Source organism: Dama dama, chromosome 13 (genome assembly GCF_033118175.1).
Source record: "Dama dama isolate Ldn47 chromosome 13, ASM3311817v1, whole genome shotgun sequence".
In the NCBI taxonomy this organism is placed as follows: domain Eukaryota; kingdom Metazoa; phylum Chordata; class Mammalia; order Artiodactyla; family Cervidae; genus Dama; species Dama dama.
In genome coordinates, this window is record NC_083693.1 from 63,292,836 (window position 1) to 63,310,946 (window position 18,111).

General features: G+C 44.1%; 1 protein-coding gene across 1 annotated transcript in view; it reads left to right on the forward strand.

The window, feature by feature from the left end:
- The first annotated feature begins 6,629 nt into the window (after positions 1-6,629).
- Positions 6,630-18,111, forward strand: part of DGLUCY (D-glutamate cyclase) — a 57,512-nt gene continuing 46,030 nt past the window's right edge. Inside the window, 3 exon segments of the mRNA XM_061159120.1 lie at positions 6,630-6,732; positions 16,534-16,595; positions 16,809-16,954. Coding sequence (XP_061015103.1) covers positions 6,630-6,732; positions 16,534-16,595; positions 16,809-16,954 — 311 coding nt within the window.

Below are 18,111 nucleotides of genomic sequence, written 5' to 3' on the forward strand. Positions count from 1 at the left end.
AGAATTAATGAGTGAAAACAAGGTCTGTAAACCTATTTATTCCATGCTTACATTATCAAGTTATAGGACTCTTGTGAAGTGATCCAGGGGACAGCTACAGAAATCAGAAATAGAGTTTTGTAATACTGTGATAGAGCTTCCCTGGTGGCTCAGACGGTAAAGCGTCTGCTTTACCCTGCAATGTGGGAGGCCCAGGTTTGATCCCTAGGTTGGGAAGATCCCCTGGAGAAAGGAAATGGCAACCCATTCCAGTACTCTTGCCTGGAAAATTCTATGTACAGAGGAGCCTGGTAGGCTATAGTTCATGGGGTTGCAAAGAGTCAGACACAACTGAGCGACTTCACTTTCTTTTTTTCCTTTAAATACTGTGAACTATGTTGTGAGTAATGAGATCTTCCTGACTAGACAGTGAACATCAAGGAAATGGGCTATGTCTTCTACTATTTTTGTACCCCTCAAGGTCGGGTCCTAAATATGATCTGTATGTGTTTGTATGTGATGTTCCCTGTGCTTGTTGGCTGACAGAGCTGTGACAACATTGTCACAGTAGTAGAGTTACAAAATCTGATGGACGCCTATTGAACTTTATCCTCCCTTTTTTCTATTTGGCTGTGCTGGGACTTTGTTATGGCAAGCAGGCCTCTTTAGTTTCAGCAAGAGGCTTCTCTAGTTGGGGTGCATGGGCTGTAGAGCGCAGGCTCAGTAATTACAACGTTCCGGCTTAGTTGCCCTGCGGCTTGTGGGATCTTAGTTCCTCGACCAGGGATCAAACTATCGTCCCTTGCATTGGAAGGCAGGTTCTTAATGACTGGACTGCCAGGGAAGATTTTATCCTCCTTGAAATTTGTGACCACAGATCGATCCTTGAAATACTTGCTTGTTTGGCTGCTGAGCCTCATGGTTTATTTCCTGCCTCCCTGGTTGCATCCTCTTGATTGCCCTCGTACATCCTATTTGCTCTGGCCATCCCCACCTCCCCGATGGTGAGCATTTATTGGGTGCCTTCAATGGGCCAGGCCCTGTTGTTGGCACTGGAGATACAGCAAGGAGTAAAACAGACCAAAAGGCCTGTCCTGGCAGAACTGAAGAGAAACAGAAAGCCTTCTCCCTTGTGCGTATGATCCCTTGTCCCCACTTCACAGGAGTAACCTCTGCTGAGCATGGGCTGGTCCAGCAGGGCACATGAAGGGGTTAAGGCAGCCTCTGTCCTGCAAGGTTGTTTTCTGGGAGGGAGACTTTCTAGATGCTCATTTCTCTGACCTGGCGCCCTCTCTCATCTGCCTGCTTCCAGCTTTGCCTACCCTGCAGTCAATGCTACCTGCAGTCAGAGCCATCTTCATAAAAGGCAAGTCTTACTGAGTCACTCTGTTGCTGAAAACCTTTGTGAGTTCCCATTGCTCTGGGGGTAAATCTGAATTCCTTCACGAGCTGGCCTCTGCTTACCCTTCCAGCCCTTGCTCCCAGCACCTCCTCCCTTGCATCATACACTCCAACAGCACCAGAAGCTAGTTCCCTCCACGTGCTTCCGTGCCTTTGCCTGAGCTGTGCCCTGGCCTAGAACACCCTGCCTCCCCACCCTTCTGCTAGTCGAACCCCAACTCTTCCTTTAGGCTCAGCCATTTTTCCTCTTCCACCTGCAGTCCTTATGGCCCAGGAGCGCTCAGTGGTAATAGTTACCTATTTATTTTTCTGACTCTCCCTTGGAGACAGACACAATGGTAATGATGTGTTTGATGTCTGTCTCCAGGGATGGTAAACCCTCTGTGCATGTGGGCTGTGGCTGTCTCATTCCTGCTGTATCTGTAGCATGCTGGGCTGGGCGAGGACTAATAAACACACACAATACTTGCACGGTGAGCCCAGACAGGAATTGTGCTAAGAACCTCACAAGTGTCAGCTAATTTCATCCTTACCACAACTCGATGAGGAATAAACTGTTATTAGTCCCTGTTTACAGGTGAGAAAATAGACACAGAGGGTTAATGATCCCCTCTTAAAAGTACAGGCAGGCTTAGCATCCAGTCAGCCAGCCCCAAAACTGTGCTCTGGACCTCAATGCCTATTGCATGGACCCTGGGCTCCCAGCAGGCGCTCAGTGAGTGATAGCTGATGATATTCACACTCTCAGGCATACGTGCCTTTCACATAGGAGTAAGGTCTCTTTTACTCACCTCAGTGTACTCAGCATACCCTACATGGTTGGAGCTAAATAAATATTTCCTGAATGAATGAAAAAAATAAGTGAATCCTCAGAAGTATAAGGAATAACTTATTTTATTATTATGACCTGAGTACCTTCCGTGCATAAGTTTAAATTTAAATTTCATTTTTTATTAGTTAATACTTATGTGTTGTGCTAGTCAAGGTTGCAGAGTCCTTTTTCCACCAGGACCACCTCATGGCACAACTCCAGAGGGTGCCATTCACAAAAAATAGTGTGGCAGCCACTACTCCTGCTCAGGCTCCCATCCACCCAATTTCCCTCCCTGGAGCCACCACCAATACCAAACTTCTCCATCCTTCCAGAGCTGGTCTCCATGCATTTGAACTGATTGATTGTGTGGGTGTTACTCAACATGGACTTCTTCGTCTTGCCTTGTTCATTTTACACCTTTGGGAGATTGTTTCATTTGAGGTGTATAGAGTAGGCTCATTCTTTTAATTATTAAGTTGCATATTATCTATGTATGGTATGGACAGATGATATGGATGTAACAGAATTTAGCTATTCCTCTGTTTAACCAGTCCTCCGTATATTTAATCATCCTCTATTTGTTTTTTCTAAATTGTTTTTACTACAAATAGTGCTGCCACTTGCTGTTATTATCCCATCCACTTTTTAAACACATCTGAAGGTTATATTTGCAGAATTGGATTGCTTGGATAAAGCAGAGGAATGACTTGCTAACAGAATTTCAGTCATCTGTGACAGGCATGGATGAGATGTATTTACATTGGGGCTTTGAGTATGTCAGATTCTGCTGGGAATTGATGGTCCGTCCCCTTGCCTCCATATAGTCCACGCTGGGGAATTATATTTGTGGATTTGATGATTTGTTATCCATTAAAGAGAAAAGAAAGATATCACAGAAAGCCACAGAAAGGTGGCTTCTTGAAGTCTGACCAAGGCTCACTGGTTGGATCCCATCCTACCTCACTTCTAGAGTAAGACCTTGCTAGACAACACAGCACCTGTGCCACTGAGCAGTAAGTTCACCGGAGGTCCAGAGAAGCCTGAGTTCAGGGATCATTCCACAAAGAAACATGTTTGAACTCTAGCCCCAGAGTCACCTTGTAAGGAAGAGGGAGAAGGTCTTGCTGTTCCTGAGACTCTGAGGATGTGATTCCTATTAACACCACAGGATAGATGATGGATAGGTAGATGAATGGATGAATGGGAGGTGGGATGGACACATAGATGCATAGATATAGATAAGTAGGTATCGATCATGTAAGCATGAACTTAGACTTATTTTGAATTTGTGCTCTGGCACTTCCTCTTTATGTGACTTTAAGTAACTTCTCTGATCTCTCTGAGCTCCAATTTCCTTGTTTATAGTGGGACTGTCTTCATTGTGAAGCAGTGCCAATGGTTATAAACCAATGAGGGTAAATGGCCTAGCACAGTGCCTGGCCCACAGTGGTCTCCTCTGGGTGGTTGTAGTTGCTATAATTTATTTAATGATTGGACAGTCTCTGGATGGTATATTGAGGGCATCTCTTTGGCAGGAGTCAATGAACATGTACTTCATGCTCTGTTTGGCCCCTGCCTTCAAAGGAATGAACCTGTAGGGTGTGGTTCTTGGCCTTCTTTCCCTCTCAGCATGCTTGGCCTGTGACATTCAAGTGCTTGGCACTCACCCAGCATGCATTGCACAGGGCAGGATTTCTAACTACACTCATATATCTCCAGGCTAGGAAAGTAATGTTATAGGAATTACCCAGATCCACTGAAATTTATATTAAAACAATAAATAAATAAAGGAAAGGCAGTTACCCTTAGATTTGGGTCTCCTGGATACAATTTATTTGCAAAACAATATTAAGCTTGCACCTGCTGCCTTATAGAGCAATGATGGGGGGTGATGGCTAACAGATACTTGTGGGGTGTCTCCTTCCATTGGGTTTGTGTAAACTCCATTCACTCTCCAGATGCGAAGTGAGGTCGGTTATCACTGGGGTCCAGCCACTGTTCCCACATGACTATTGAATGGTTCTCTGTTGTAAGAGGTCAGTTTGTTGAGTGTCTGACTTGAGGTGCTAACCTCGCCCCCCCGCAGGGACCTCAGGGAACCGCAGACATCAGGGCCTTAGCTGGTGCCTTGGCTGTTTGGGTAAAGATCAGGCTTGCCAGGCCCAGGTGGGCTCTCTCAGTCCAGCAGGTAAACACAGGCTTGGCCTGCCAAAGAAGCTACTTTAAGCCCCTGTGTCTTCAACTAAGGTGTGGAAACCAACCTCACCTGACCCTCCCAGCAACCCCACCCCAGCCCATGGGGACCTAGTGTTCTCTCCTCTATGCCCTCACAGCACGTTGTTCCTGCAGCTATTAAAACACCTGCTGTAAGTTTTAAATACATCTCTACATCACTTTGCCGACAAAGGTTCATAAAGTCAAAGCTATGGTTTTTCCAGTAGTCATGGATGGATGTGAGAGTTGGACCATAAAGAAGGCTGAGTGCCGAAGAATTGATGCTTTTGAACTGTGGTGCTAGAGAAGACTCTTGAGAGTCCCTTGGACAGCAAGGAGATCAAATCAGTCAATCCTAAAGGAAATCAGCCCTGAATATTCTTTGGAAGGACTGGTGTTGATGCTGAAGCTACAATACTTTGGCCACCTGATGAGAAGAGCTAACTCACTGGAAAAGATCCTGACACTGGGAAAGACTGAAGGAGGAGAAGGGGACAACAGAGAATGAGATGGTTGAATGGCATCACCAATTCAATGGACACGGGTTTGAGCAAACTCTGGGAGATAGTAAAGAACAGGGAAGCCTGGCGTGCTGCAGTCCATGGGGTCTTGAAGAGTCAGACACTACTAAGCGACTGAGCAACAACAACACCTTCCAAGGCAGTATTTTTTATATTTCATTTGTTAGAGATTTTATAAAATCTTGAATTCTTCATGAAAATGGCCATGGGGTTTACATGATCTTCTATCTGGGAGGCTAGAGTTGAAAACAACACATTGGTGGTTTGGAATTCCACTGGGCTCTTCTCTGTAGATAGAAAGAATTGTGGGAAATCAAGCTTGTACAGAACCTTCGCTATGAACACTGCTCTTGAATCCCACTTTCATCCATTCTGCAGTCAGTCGTTCATTCAACAAACACCTATCAACTCTCACTTTTGTGCCAGACACTACACTAGGCATATGGTGTAATTATATGAGGAAGACACATGCTGTGCCTTGGTGGCCAACACAATGTGGCCACCTAAATTTTGATAGGCCACCTATCTAGCCCTGAATTTTGCTGATATATTGACACCTCTTTCCAGAATATAAGAAGTCAATTTATAAAATTACTTTCGGAGCATAATTTCCTAGAGCTTTGCTGCTGCTGCTGTTGCTAAGTCGCTTCAGTCATGTCTGACTCTGTGCGACCCCATAGACGGCAGCCCACCAGGCTCCCCTGTCCTTGGGATTCTCCAGGCAAAAACACTGGAGTGGGTTGCCATTTCCTTCTCCAATGCAGGAAAGTGAAAAGTGAAAGTGAAGTCGCTCAGTTGTGTCCGACTCTTAGCAACCCCATGGACCACAGCCCACCAAGCTCCTCCGTCCATGGGATTTTCCAGGCAAGAGTACTGGAGTGGGGTGCCATTGCCTTCTCCACCTAGAGCTTTGAGACTCTCTATTTTTAAATTTACAGTATGTATTCATTCACCAAAAATCTGTGTAAGACACTGTGTCTATAGTAGTGGTGAGAGGGGGATATAAAGAAGAAAACATAAAATCTCTACTTTCTAGGACCCAAATCTAAGTAACAGAAGTCATATGTAGACAGAAAGTCCAGCCTGTTAATTCCTTTGCGACTGCATGTGGCATTGACTCATTTCTTCATTTTCTCATAAGTATGTTTGATGTGTGCTGTGTGCTCAAGCTGTGATAAGGGCCTGTGGAAGAATTCTAAAATGTAGTCTTGCCCTCTAGGCACTCTGGGGTCTCCCCAGGAGAGAGAAATGAGATTCAGATTCAAGCAGAACATCTGGCCATTTATACCTGCAGACCAAAATCAGTGGCTCAAAGAATGTTTTTGTGGCAAGGCAGCCCAGCATCAGCCAGTGTGAGCCTGTTGGATGCTTCGTGGGGGCAGAAGATTCTGAACCAGTTCTGAGGAATACAAAGGCCTTCAGGAGAGAGGCAGGGAGGACAGTCCAGGCCAGGGCAAGGGCATAAGCAAAGCTCTTGAAGTGTCAGAAATTTCTCTTTAGAAATGGAGACATGAAGGGATAGAGTAGGCGGAAACTTGCTCCAAAGAGCAGCCATCCCAGAGCAGTGCCAGGAGCAGCCCAGGGTGGATTGGGAGGTGGTCCTGATGCTGAATCTGCCCCCTTTTGGGGAGCTGTGGGTTCTCATCTATTCCTCTCTGTCCATTCCTCAGGTCCTCTGTGGCCCATTCAGGGATGACATAATGATCTTCACATTCCACCTGAAGTCCTGCCTTCCCTCTGCCTTAAGGAGTTTGATTCTACAAAAGAAACCAAACACCAGAAACATGTCCAACATGAGTAGGGGCGAATGGTGCTAGGTGTTGAAAAAAATTCCCTGGAAATACCAGCCATGTCCGTTCCCAGAAACTCTCAAGACTCCCAGCTTCTAACTGGGAGACAGAAAGTCAGAGCAGAAGGAGATTCTCCTTGGTTACTGCTTAATTCTCTAGAAGGAGCTAATGCCTTGGACCAGACTCAGGTGTGAAGTCTAGTAAGGCCCAGCTCTGCTTGGTACCCTCAGATCCTCAGGGAGAACCCCCAATGACCTCTGATGATGAGAAGGTTTTCCCTCCTGGGAGAAGTTTCCCCAGATTATGTCACATTTTAGTTTAGTTTTGATTGAGACCAAGTTACCCCGTGTGGGCTGGTCTTTTTCGGGTGGCACCCATCCCTACACTATCTCCCAGGAGTGACACCCAAGGCTCCAAAAGGCCCTGAAAGAGAAAATGGGTATCCATGTTGTCACCAACCTAAATCCCAGCAAAATTTCACAATAACAAAGACATTTCTGGTTATGGTGGAATCACCAGCAACATAGACTAGAGTACTAAAGCAGGACAATTTTCATTGTTTGTGGACATGTCTGTCCTCTGTTGCCATTTGTGGGCCAACAGTTATCTATTGTTGCCTGTCAAAGCACCCCCCAAACTTGGTGGCTTAAACCATAATTCTCATAATCTACACTGAGGCTAGACTCAGCAGGGTGGTTCTTCTGCTCCACATGGTGTCTCCTGGGCTAGCCCACCAAGCTGGTGTCTTCCTCACATGTCTGGAGTGTCATGGCTGGAACCACTGGGACCAGCCTCACATTTCTCTCTCTAGGAAGCCTGTCCATCAGTGGAGGCCAGAATTCTTTACAGAGTAGCTCAGGCCTCTGTGGGAGATATTCCAGGAGAACAAGCTCTAATGCACATATCCAGCCTCTGCTTGCTTCATACCCCCTAAAGTCCTGTTAGTAAAGCAAGTCATGTGGCCCAGGCCAGTGAAGTGAAGGGGACTCCCAGTTGTGAATACTGGGAAGCATGCTTTATAGTCAGCACATAACAGTGGCCCACAGCTCTTCATTTACATGATGGACCAACAAACACCAGCTTCACCAGATCAACCTCCACTCACTAGAACCTGGGGGACCAAGGGAACAGCAGGGCTTCTTACTGGCCATCTCTGGGGGCAGACTGTGTTACCTCTCTAAGCCTCACCTGTTAGAAAGTAACCACAGAACCTTGCCCATGGAGCTGACATAGATGAGGTGCTGGACCCATATTAGCTGTCCACCTGAAGCTGAAACTCCAGTACTTCGGCCACCTCATGTGAAGAGTTGACTCATTGGAAAAGACCCTGATGCTGGGAGGGATTGGGGGCAGGAGGAGAAGGGGACAACAGAGGATAAGATGGCTGGATGGCATCACCGACTCGATGGACATGAGTTTGAGTAAACTCCGGGAATTTGTGATGGACAGGGAGGCCTGGCGTGCTGCGATTCATGAGGTTGCCCAGAGTTGGCCACAACTGAGCGACTGAGCTGAACTGAACTGATGGTGGATTCTCCACAAAGAAAGCGGCTGTTTCTGTGGGCCAGCTGGAGCTCTCCAGCTTGGAGAGCTGTCTTCCAGGCCTTTAAATCAAATTAGGACTGTTAAAAGGCTTTTGCGTCTTCATTTTCTCTCTCTCTCATTATTAAGTTTAAAAAAAAAGAGGAAAACATTGTTCTTTGGGTAAAAAGGACCCAGAGGACTCATTTCATTTCTCTCTGCAAAGAAAAGGCTAACATGACTTTAGATAGAGGTAGACAGGGCAGACCGTAAAGTACCCCTGCCTCATGTGTCCACAGCCCCTTCCAAAAGGGCATCACGGAGGCCTCTAGTCCATGTCCTGTTACTGATGAGGGTGATGCGGAGACTTTCTATGACCAGCAGTAGAGGTGAACAAAACCAAAACACAAAGCCTTCAGAAGTGCGCTTAATTAAGAAGGAAACAGAGAAGCTTTGTGTGCATAATACCTCGTGATTTATGGTAGTCATCCAATTTGCTCTGGAAACAGGCTTCAGAGGTAAGAGAGGGGTGGCTAGGGATTGGGAGGCCTCCAGGCTGGCTGAATTCCCTTCCACTCACTCTAGATTATTTTTGAAACACGCTGGGCTTGCTCGAGCCATGAACCCAGCTTCTTTGGGCTTTCAGCAGCAGGGGGTGTCCAGTTTGTCCTCGTTTGGAAAGTCTATAGCATTGGCAGGCACTATAGGCTTTGAAGTAATGAATTCCAGGTAGTTTGAGTGGGGACCAGTCCCAGACTTTCCCTGCAGAGGATTGTATCTGTTTTATTGCTCTATTCTAGAGGAGGAAGTTGCCAGAGATGGTGATGGACCCATCCTGGTTGGTGGTGGGGGGGCATGCCTGCAGCCCAGTGATGACCTGAGAGGACCTCAGGGGTCACCTGTCTGAGGCTTGACTCCTGACTGTGCCACATACCAGCTGTGTAACCCTGGGAAAGTCACTCCATCTCTCTAAGCCTTATTCTACTTGCCTCTTGTATAAAGTACAGGTGATTCCACACATAAATTTCTGAGCACAGAGACTCTGGCATATAATAAGCATTCAGAAGAATATTAACTGATAAATATTACTGCAAAAAAAGAAATGTCCACACGTTGATAGAGCAAGTCTGGCACTTAGGAGATTTGTCACCGAGATTATTTCTCCAAAAGAGTACAATTATGTTTTTCTTTGGGATGATCTTCTTTTTAAAGGAAATAGCCTTTTTTTTTTTTTTTTGGAAACATAACTTTTCTTGTTTGTTTTTCCTCCAGTTACAGATTGATACCTGTTTATTGCATAATTTTTAGCATATTAAGGAAACCATAAAAAAGAAAATTAAAATCACCCACAATCTTGTCAGTGGAGATAATCATGATGAACATGAAGATGTGTTTCCTTCTGGTTCTTTTTTTTTAATTAATTTATTTTTTATCAAAGGATAATTGCTTTACAGAATTTTGTTGTTTTCTGTCAAACCTCAACATGAATCAGCCATAGGTATACATAGATCCCCTTCCTTTTGAACCTCCCTCCCATCTCCCATACCATCCCACCCTAGGTGGATACAGAGGCCCTGTTTGGTTTCCTGAGCCATACAGCAAATTCCCATTGGCTATGTATTTTGCATATGATAATGTAAGTTTCCATGTTACTCTTTCCATACATCTCACCCTCTCTTCCCCTCTCCGCATGTCCATAAGTCTATTTTTTATGTCTGTTTCTCCACTGCTTCCCTGTAAATAAATTATTCAGTACCATTCTTCTAGATTCTGTATATATGCGTTAGAATACAATATTTGTCTTTCTCTTTCTGACTTACTTCACTCTGTATAGTAGGTTCTAGGTTCATCCACCTCATTAGGACTGATTCAAATGCATTCCTTTTTATGGCTGAGTAATAGTCCATTGTGTATATGTACTTCTTTATCCATTCATCTGTCAGTGGACATCTAGATTGCTTCCATGTTCTAGCTATTGTAAATAGTGCTGTAATGAACAAAGGGATATATGTGTCTTTTTCAATTTTGGTTTCCTTGGGGTATATGCCTAGGAGTGGGATTGCTGGGTCATATGGTGGTTTTATTCCTAGTTTTTAAGGAATCTCCATACCATCTTCCATAGTGGCTGTTCCAATTTCCATTCCCCCCAACAGTGCAAGAGGGTTCCCTTTTCTCCACACCCTCTCCAGCATTTATTGTTTGTAGACTTTCTGATGATGGCCATTCTGACTGGTGTGAGGTGATAATCTCATTGTACTTTTGATTTGCATTTCTCTAAAAATGAGCAATGTTGAGCATCTTTTAATGTGTCTGTTAGCCATCTGTATGTCTTCTTTGGAGAAATATCTGTTTAGGTCTTTTTCCCACTTTTTGATTGGGTTGTTTGTTTTTCTGGTATTGAGTTGTATGAGCTGCTTGTATATTTTGGAAATTAGTCCTTTGTCAGTTGTTTCATTTGCTATTATTTTCTTCCATTCTGAGGGCTGTCTTTTCACCTTGCTTATAGTTTCCTTTGCTTTGCAAAAGCTTTTAAGTTTAATCAGGTCCCACTTGTTTACTTTTGTTTTTGTTTCCATTACTCAAGGAGGTGGGCCATAGAGGATCTTGCCTTGATTTATGTCATCGAGTGTTCTGCCTATGTTTTCCTCTAAGAGTTCTATAGTTTCTGGTCTTACATTTAGGTCTTTAATCCATTTTGAGTTTATCTTTGTGTATGGTGTTAGGAAGTGTTCTAATTTCATTCTTTTACATGTAGCTGTCCAGTTTCCCAGCACCATTTATTGAAGAGGTTGTCTTTGCCCCATTGTATATTCTTGCCTCATTTGTCAAAAATAAGGTACCCATAGGTGCATGGGTTTATTTCTGGGCTTTCTATCTTGTTCCATTGGTTTATATTTCTATTTTTGTGCCAGTACCATACTCTCTTGATGACTGAAGCTTTGTAGTATAATCTGAAGTCAGGAAGGTTGATTCCTCCAGCTCCATTCTTCTTTCTCAAGACTGCTTTGGCTGTTTGGGGTCTTTTGTGTTTCCATATGAATTATGAAATTTTTTTGTTCTAATTCTGTGAAAAATGTCGATAATTTGATAGGGATCACATTGAATCTGTAGATTGCATTTGATAGTATAGTCATTTTCACAATATTGATTCTTCCTACCCATGAACATGGAGTATTTTTCCATCTGTTTATGTCATCTTTGATTTCTTTCATTAATGTCTTGTAATTTTCTGTGTACAGTTCTTTTGTCTCCCTAGGTAAGTTTATTCCTAGATATTTAATTCTTTTTGTTGCAGTGGTGAATGGGATTGATTCCTTAATTTCTCTGATTTTTCATTGTTAGTATATAGAAATGCAAGTGATTTCTGTGTTTTGATTTTGTATCCTGCAACTTTGCTAAATTCACTGATTAGCTCTAGTGATTTTCTGACACTATCTTTAGGGTTTTCTATGTACAGTATGTCATCTGCAAACAGTGAGAGCTTTACTTCTTCTTTTCCAATCTGGATTCCTTTTATTTCTTTTTCTTCTCTGATTGCTATAGCTAGGACTTCCAGAACTATGTTGAATAATAGTGGTGAAAGTGGACACACTTACTTTATTCCTGATCTTAGGGGGAATGCTTTCAGTTTTTTCACCATTGAGAAAAATGTTTGCTGTAGGATTATCATATATAGCTTTTACTATGTTGAGGTAGGTTCCTTCTATGCCCATTTTTTAATCATAAATGGGTGTTGAATTTTGTCAAAGGCTTTTTCTGCATGTGTTGAGATTATCATATGGTTTTGATCTTTCAATTTGTTAATATGGTGTATCACATTGATTGATTTGCCTATACTGAAGAATCCTTGCATCCCTGGAATAAACCCAACTTGATCATGGTGTATGAGCTTTTTGATGTGTTGCTAAACTCTGTTTGCTAAAATTTTGTTGAGGATTTTTGCATCTATTTCATCAGTGATATTGGCCTTAGTTTTCTTTTTTTGTGTTGTCTTTGTCTGGTTTTGGTATCGGAGTGATGGTGGCCTCGTAGAATGAGTTTGGAAGTCTTTCTTCCTCTGCAATTGTTTGAAAGAGTTTTAGAAGGATAGACATTAACTTTTCTCTAAATATTTGATAGATTTCTCCTGTGAAGCCATCTGGTCCTGGGCTTTTGTTTTTTGGGAGATTTTTGATCACTGCTTAAATTTCAGTAATTGGGTTGTGCATAATTTCTATTTCTTCCTAGTTTAGTCTTGGAAGATTGACCTTTTCTAAGAATCTGTCTATTTCTTCCAGGTTATCCATTTTATTACCAGTTTAACAGCTGATTTTTCAGTAGAAACTCTGCAGGCCAGAAGGGAATGGCAGCATATATTTAAAGTACTGAAAGGGAAACATCGACAACCAAGATTACTCTTCCCAGCAAGGATCTCATTCAAAACTGATGGAGAAATAAAAAGGTTTTCAGACAAGCAAAAATTAAGAGAATTCAGTACCACCAAACCAGCTTTACAGCAAATGTTAAAGGGACTTATACAGTCAAGAAATACAAGAGAAGAAAAAAGATCTACAAAATCAACCCCAACAAATTAAGAAAATGGCAATAAGAACATGTATATCAATAATTACTTTAAATGTAAATGGATTAAATGCTCCAACCAAAAGACACAGACTAGCTGAATGGATACAAAAACAAGACCCATGTATATGCTGTCTACAAGAAACCCACTTCAGACCTAAAGACACATATAGACTGAAAGTGAGAGGATGGAAAAATATATTCCATTCAAATGGGAAGCAAAAGAAAGCTGGAGTAGCAATCCTCATATCAGACAAAATAGACCTTACAATAAAGATGATTACAAGAGATAAGGAAGGACACTACATAATGATCAAGGGATCAATTCAAGAGGAAGACATAACAATTGTAAATATCTATGCACTCAACATAGTACCTCAAAACATAAGACAAACATTACAGACATAACAGGAGAAATTGACAGTAACATAATAATAGTAGGAGACTTTAACACCCCACTCACACCAAGGGACAGATCATCAAAACAGAAAATTTATAAGGAATGTCTTAAATGATACATTAGATGAGATGGATCTCATTGATATCTTCAGGACATTCCATCCAAATGCAGAAGAATACACCTTCTTCTCAAGTGCACATAGAACATTCTCCAGGATCAATCACATCTTGGGTCACAAATCAAACCCCAGTAAATTTAAGAAAATTGAAATCATATCAAACATCATCTCCAACCACAATGCTATGAGACTAGATATCAATTACAGGGGAAAAAAACTGTAAGAAACACAAGCACATGGAGATTAAACAATACATTTCTAAGTAACCAACAGGTTACTGAAGAAATAAAAATGGAAATGAAAAAATTTCTAGAAGCAAATGACAATGAAAACACGACAATTCAAAACCTATGGGATACAGCAAAAGCAGTTCTAAGAGGGAAGTTTATAGCAGTACAATCCTATCTCAAGAAACAAGAAAAGCATCGAATAAACAACTTAACTTCACACCTAAAACAGCTGGAAAAAGAAGAACAAAAAAAAATCCAAAATTAGTAGAAGGAAAGAAATCATAAAGATCCGAGCAGAAGTAGATGAAAAAGAAATGACAGAAATAATAGTGAGATTAATAAAACTAAGTGCTGGTTCTTTGAGAAGATAAGCAAAATTGACAAACCTTTAGCCAGACTCATCAAGAAAAAAAGAAGAATCAAATCAACAAAATTAGAAGTGAAAAAGGAGAGGTTACAACAGACAATACAGAAATACAAAGGATTATAAGAGACTATTGTGAACAACTATATGGCAATAAAATGGATATCCTTCTCGTTCTTTCTCTTATCTTCTTTAAAAAGAAGAATATGCTGAGAATACTATTTTCCTACCTAGTAATGTTCCTTTAATGATGCATCCCAAACATCTTTTAATATCATTAAATATTTCTTCTTTACCATAATCTTATTTTATTTTATTGGCCGTGCCATGTGGCATGTGGGATCTTAGTTCCCTAAGTGGGGATCAAACCTGAGCCCCCTTCATTGGAACCACTAGACCCCCAGGAAAATCCTTATACAATAATTTTAAATGTCCTCACAAGATTCACTGGATGAATGTAACTCCAACCCCTCCTTCCTGAGCACCCATGTGTTGGGTAATTCACATATAGGAAAGGACTCACAGAGTCCTCTTTGAGGTATGTATGATCACTATCATCTCATCCACAGCAAAAGCAAACCTGGGGTCATAGCACTGGTCAGAGGCAGAATTGGGACTCAAATCCGGTTTGTTTGCCTCCAGAACCAAAGGACTTCCCTTTCCAGAGATGGGCTGGTTGCCCCCAGAGGAGAATGTGGCCTGCAAGTGGTAGGCATGGCAGGGTGATCTTCCTCTAAAACTATCTCTTTGGAGGCAGTCAAGGATTCTTTGAGCCTGCTCAATTAAGAACCTGTCCAAACAAAAAATGTGAACCGTCTCTTTCCCAAAAAGGATACCCAAATGGGCAATAAAACATACAAAAAGGCACTCATTTGTATTACTCATTGGGGCAATGCAAATTAAAATCACCATTTGATGCCACTGGAAAGGCTTGAATGAAAAAGGCAGGCAATACCAAGTGTTGAAGAGGATACGGAGCAACCAAGAGCTCACACGCCCCTGTTGGGTATGTCAATCCGTGAAACAGACAGACTGGGACCTGGGACCCGGTGCTGTAGTGCTGGACTGCTTGTACCCGGACAAACATCTCCTCAAGCAACAACATGCAAAGAAACTACATGGGACTAAAAACAACTGCATGCATGTGCAGCTGGGGTAAATTCTGGGCAAAAAAATACAAAAAAGGCCAAAGCACCCAACTGCCACTTCTAAAGAGCTGGGAGAAAAAATTGTGTGTCAGGAGCAAAAGCAGGGTACTGCACATGCCCCCTGCAGTCAACACCATAAAGAGGTGGGCAAAACACCGAAGCCACTGTCCTGCCTGACCCCTGGACACACCCCTACCTTCACCCCATATAAGAAACCAGCTCACCCAGCCTCAGGGAGCGAGCCAAGGGACCTATTACTTGCTTTCGCTCCCTCCTGCAACCACAGGAACACCAATAAAGCCTTTTCTGAGTGTCTTGGTCTGGCCTCTTATCAATTTCTGTTGACTGGGGAAGACCAAGAACCCTGGTCAGTATCACAACCACTTTGGAATCTGCTTAGCCGTATTGGCTCAGATGGTAAAGTGTCTGCCTACAATGTGGGAGACCTGGGTTTGATCCCTGGGTCGGGAAGATCCCCTGGAGAAGGAAATGGCAACCCACTCCAGTACTCTTGCCTGGAAAATCCCTTGGACGGAGGAGCCTGGTAGGCTACAGTCCATGGGGTCGCAAAGAGTCAGACACGACTGAGCGACTTCACTTTCACTTTTCACCAAAGCTGAGCAATCGTAGGTGTGTGCCAGACAGCATTGAGCATGTGTGTGCCCAAAACGCACGTACTAAAGTGTTCTTGGTGGTACCATTGGTAACAACCCTGCACTGGAAAGGATTCCAATGTCCATCAGCAATGGGTTGGGATAAAAGCAGTGTGGTAATAAGTGTACCTAAAGAAAATCAATCCTGAATATTCGCTTGAAGGACTGATGCTGAAGCTGAAGCTCCAATACTTCGGCCATCTGATGGAAAGAGCTGAGTCACTGGAAAAGACCCTCATGCTGGTAAAGATTGAAAGTAACAAGAGAAAGGGACGACAGAGGATGAGATGGTTGGATGACGTCACCTACCCCATGGACATGAGTTTGAGCAAACTGCGGGAGATGGTGAAGGACAGGGAAGGTGTGCTGCAGTCCATGGGGTCTCAAAGAGTCGGACAGGACTGAGCGACTGAACAACAAGTAGTGTACCACACATCAGCGAGAATGAACCTGCTATTGGTGAGCAAAGAGAGGTAGCCTCAAAAGACACATACCGTATGAATCCCAGGAAGAATACTTATGAAGAACAGGCAAACATGATCTGTGGTGTTAGAAGTCAGGGTAGTGGTCACCCTTATGAGGGCTGTGGAGGGGGCTGACTGGAAGGGGAATGGGGGGCAGGATCGTGGGATGATGGTAACACTCTGTGTCTTGACCAGGATGCTGGTTCCACAGGTCTGTTCATCTCATGAAGGTTCATTAACCTGTACACATAGGTGCATTTTTCTGTGTGTGTGTTATGCTTCAATAAAAAGTTGAATTATAAAGGCTCTACAAAGAAGGAATAGACTGCATTCTTCCCTTTTCTCAGCAAACCCAGGGCTCTAGCCAGCCAGTGTGGTGGTCCTGCCCAGGCCCCTTGCTCTGGCCTTTGAAAAGTTCTGCCAAGCTTTCCAGGTGGTACTAGTGGTAAAGAACCCACCTGCCAATGCAGGAGACATAAGAGACGTGGGTTCGATCCCTAGGTTGGGAAGTTCCCCTGGAGGAGGACATGGCAACCCACTCCAGTATTCTTGCCTGGAGAATCCCATGGACAGAGGAGCCTAGCAGGCTACAGTCCATGGGATCGCAGAGTCAGACATGACTTGGCACAAATGCCAAGCCAACAGTGGCCCTCTGCTGCTGCTGGGCCAAAGCGAGCCAGACAAGTGGACATTGCCCACCCTGGCCCATTCTAGGCACCAGGGAAAACACCTGAGTTCCAGGGTTAAGGCTTGGGAGTGGCCAGATGCTGTAGCCAGGTGCGTCTGTCACCAGGGATCTCTCTGTCCTGCCTTCAGAACCGCGTGGTGCCCGGCACAGAGCCTCACTCATGACTTGCGCAGGAAGGAGCTGCCCTCCCTATGTTTCCACTCCTACCCTTGTCCTCTGCCAGGTCAAGAAATTCAGGGAAGGCTTTATTGGTGTTGACACGACTGAGAGACTAAGCACATTACCAACACCCAGAGATGGACACTGTTAACGTTGTCATGAGTGCTCTCCCAGCCTTTTTTAAAAGCTAACTATGTTTATTTTTGACTGTGCTGGGTCTTCGTTGCTGCTTGGGCATTTCCTCTAGTTGTGGAGCACCAGAGCAGGGGCTACTCCCTAATTGCAGCGTGAGGGCTTCTCATTGCAGCAGCTTTTCTTGTTGTGGAGCACTGGCTCTAGGGTGCCAGGGCTGCAGTAGTTGTGGCTCCCGGGCCCTAGAGCACAGGCTCAATAGCTGTGGTACAGGGGCTTAGCTGCTCCATGGCACGTCGGATCTTCCCAGACCAAGGATGGAACCCGAGTCTCCTGCATTGGCAGGCCGATTCTTTACCTCGGAGCCACCAGGGAAGCCCTCGCCCAGCCTTTTAAAATACAGCCTATGGAATAAAGGGCCCCACTGACTGCTTCCATGGTAGTGCTCCGGGGAGCCCGTGTTTCTCTGGGCGTCCTGGCTCAGGCTCACATCCCTCTCCCTAAACTCCTAGGACGTCTTAGTTGCTCTCCTGGTCCCACTCACTCCCTCCTCCTCTCTCCCCCACCCCACATTCCCATTGGTGTCTCTCCCACTGGAGTGACTTTTTCTGCACTGATCCTGTGACTTCCTCATTTCAAGTTCCGCAGTGCCTTCTCGTGGCTCTTACTTTACTGGGTATCAGGCCAGTAGTGACCACGCCCTGGCTCAGTGCTTACCCCACCCCGACACTCCAGTCATACCTAACGCTCTCCCCATAGAGAAGCCCCCAGAAGCACTCTTCTGTTATCATTTGTGGATTCCAGGAGTGGAAGGGTGCTTCAGAGCCCCCACATAAGCCCGAGGTCACCTCCTTGACTTGTCCCTCCCACACTGCCATCTCAGGGGCTCCGCAGGGCTCGATGCCTCCATGCTGTTTACATGCTGCTCCCGTGGCCTAGGATGTGCTTTCTTCTT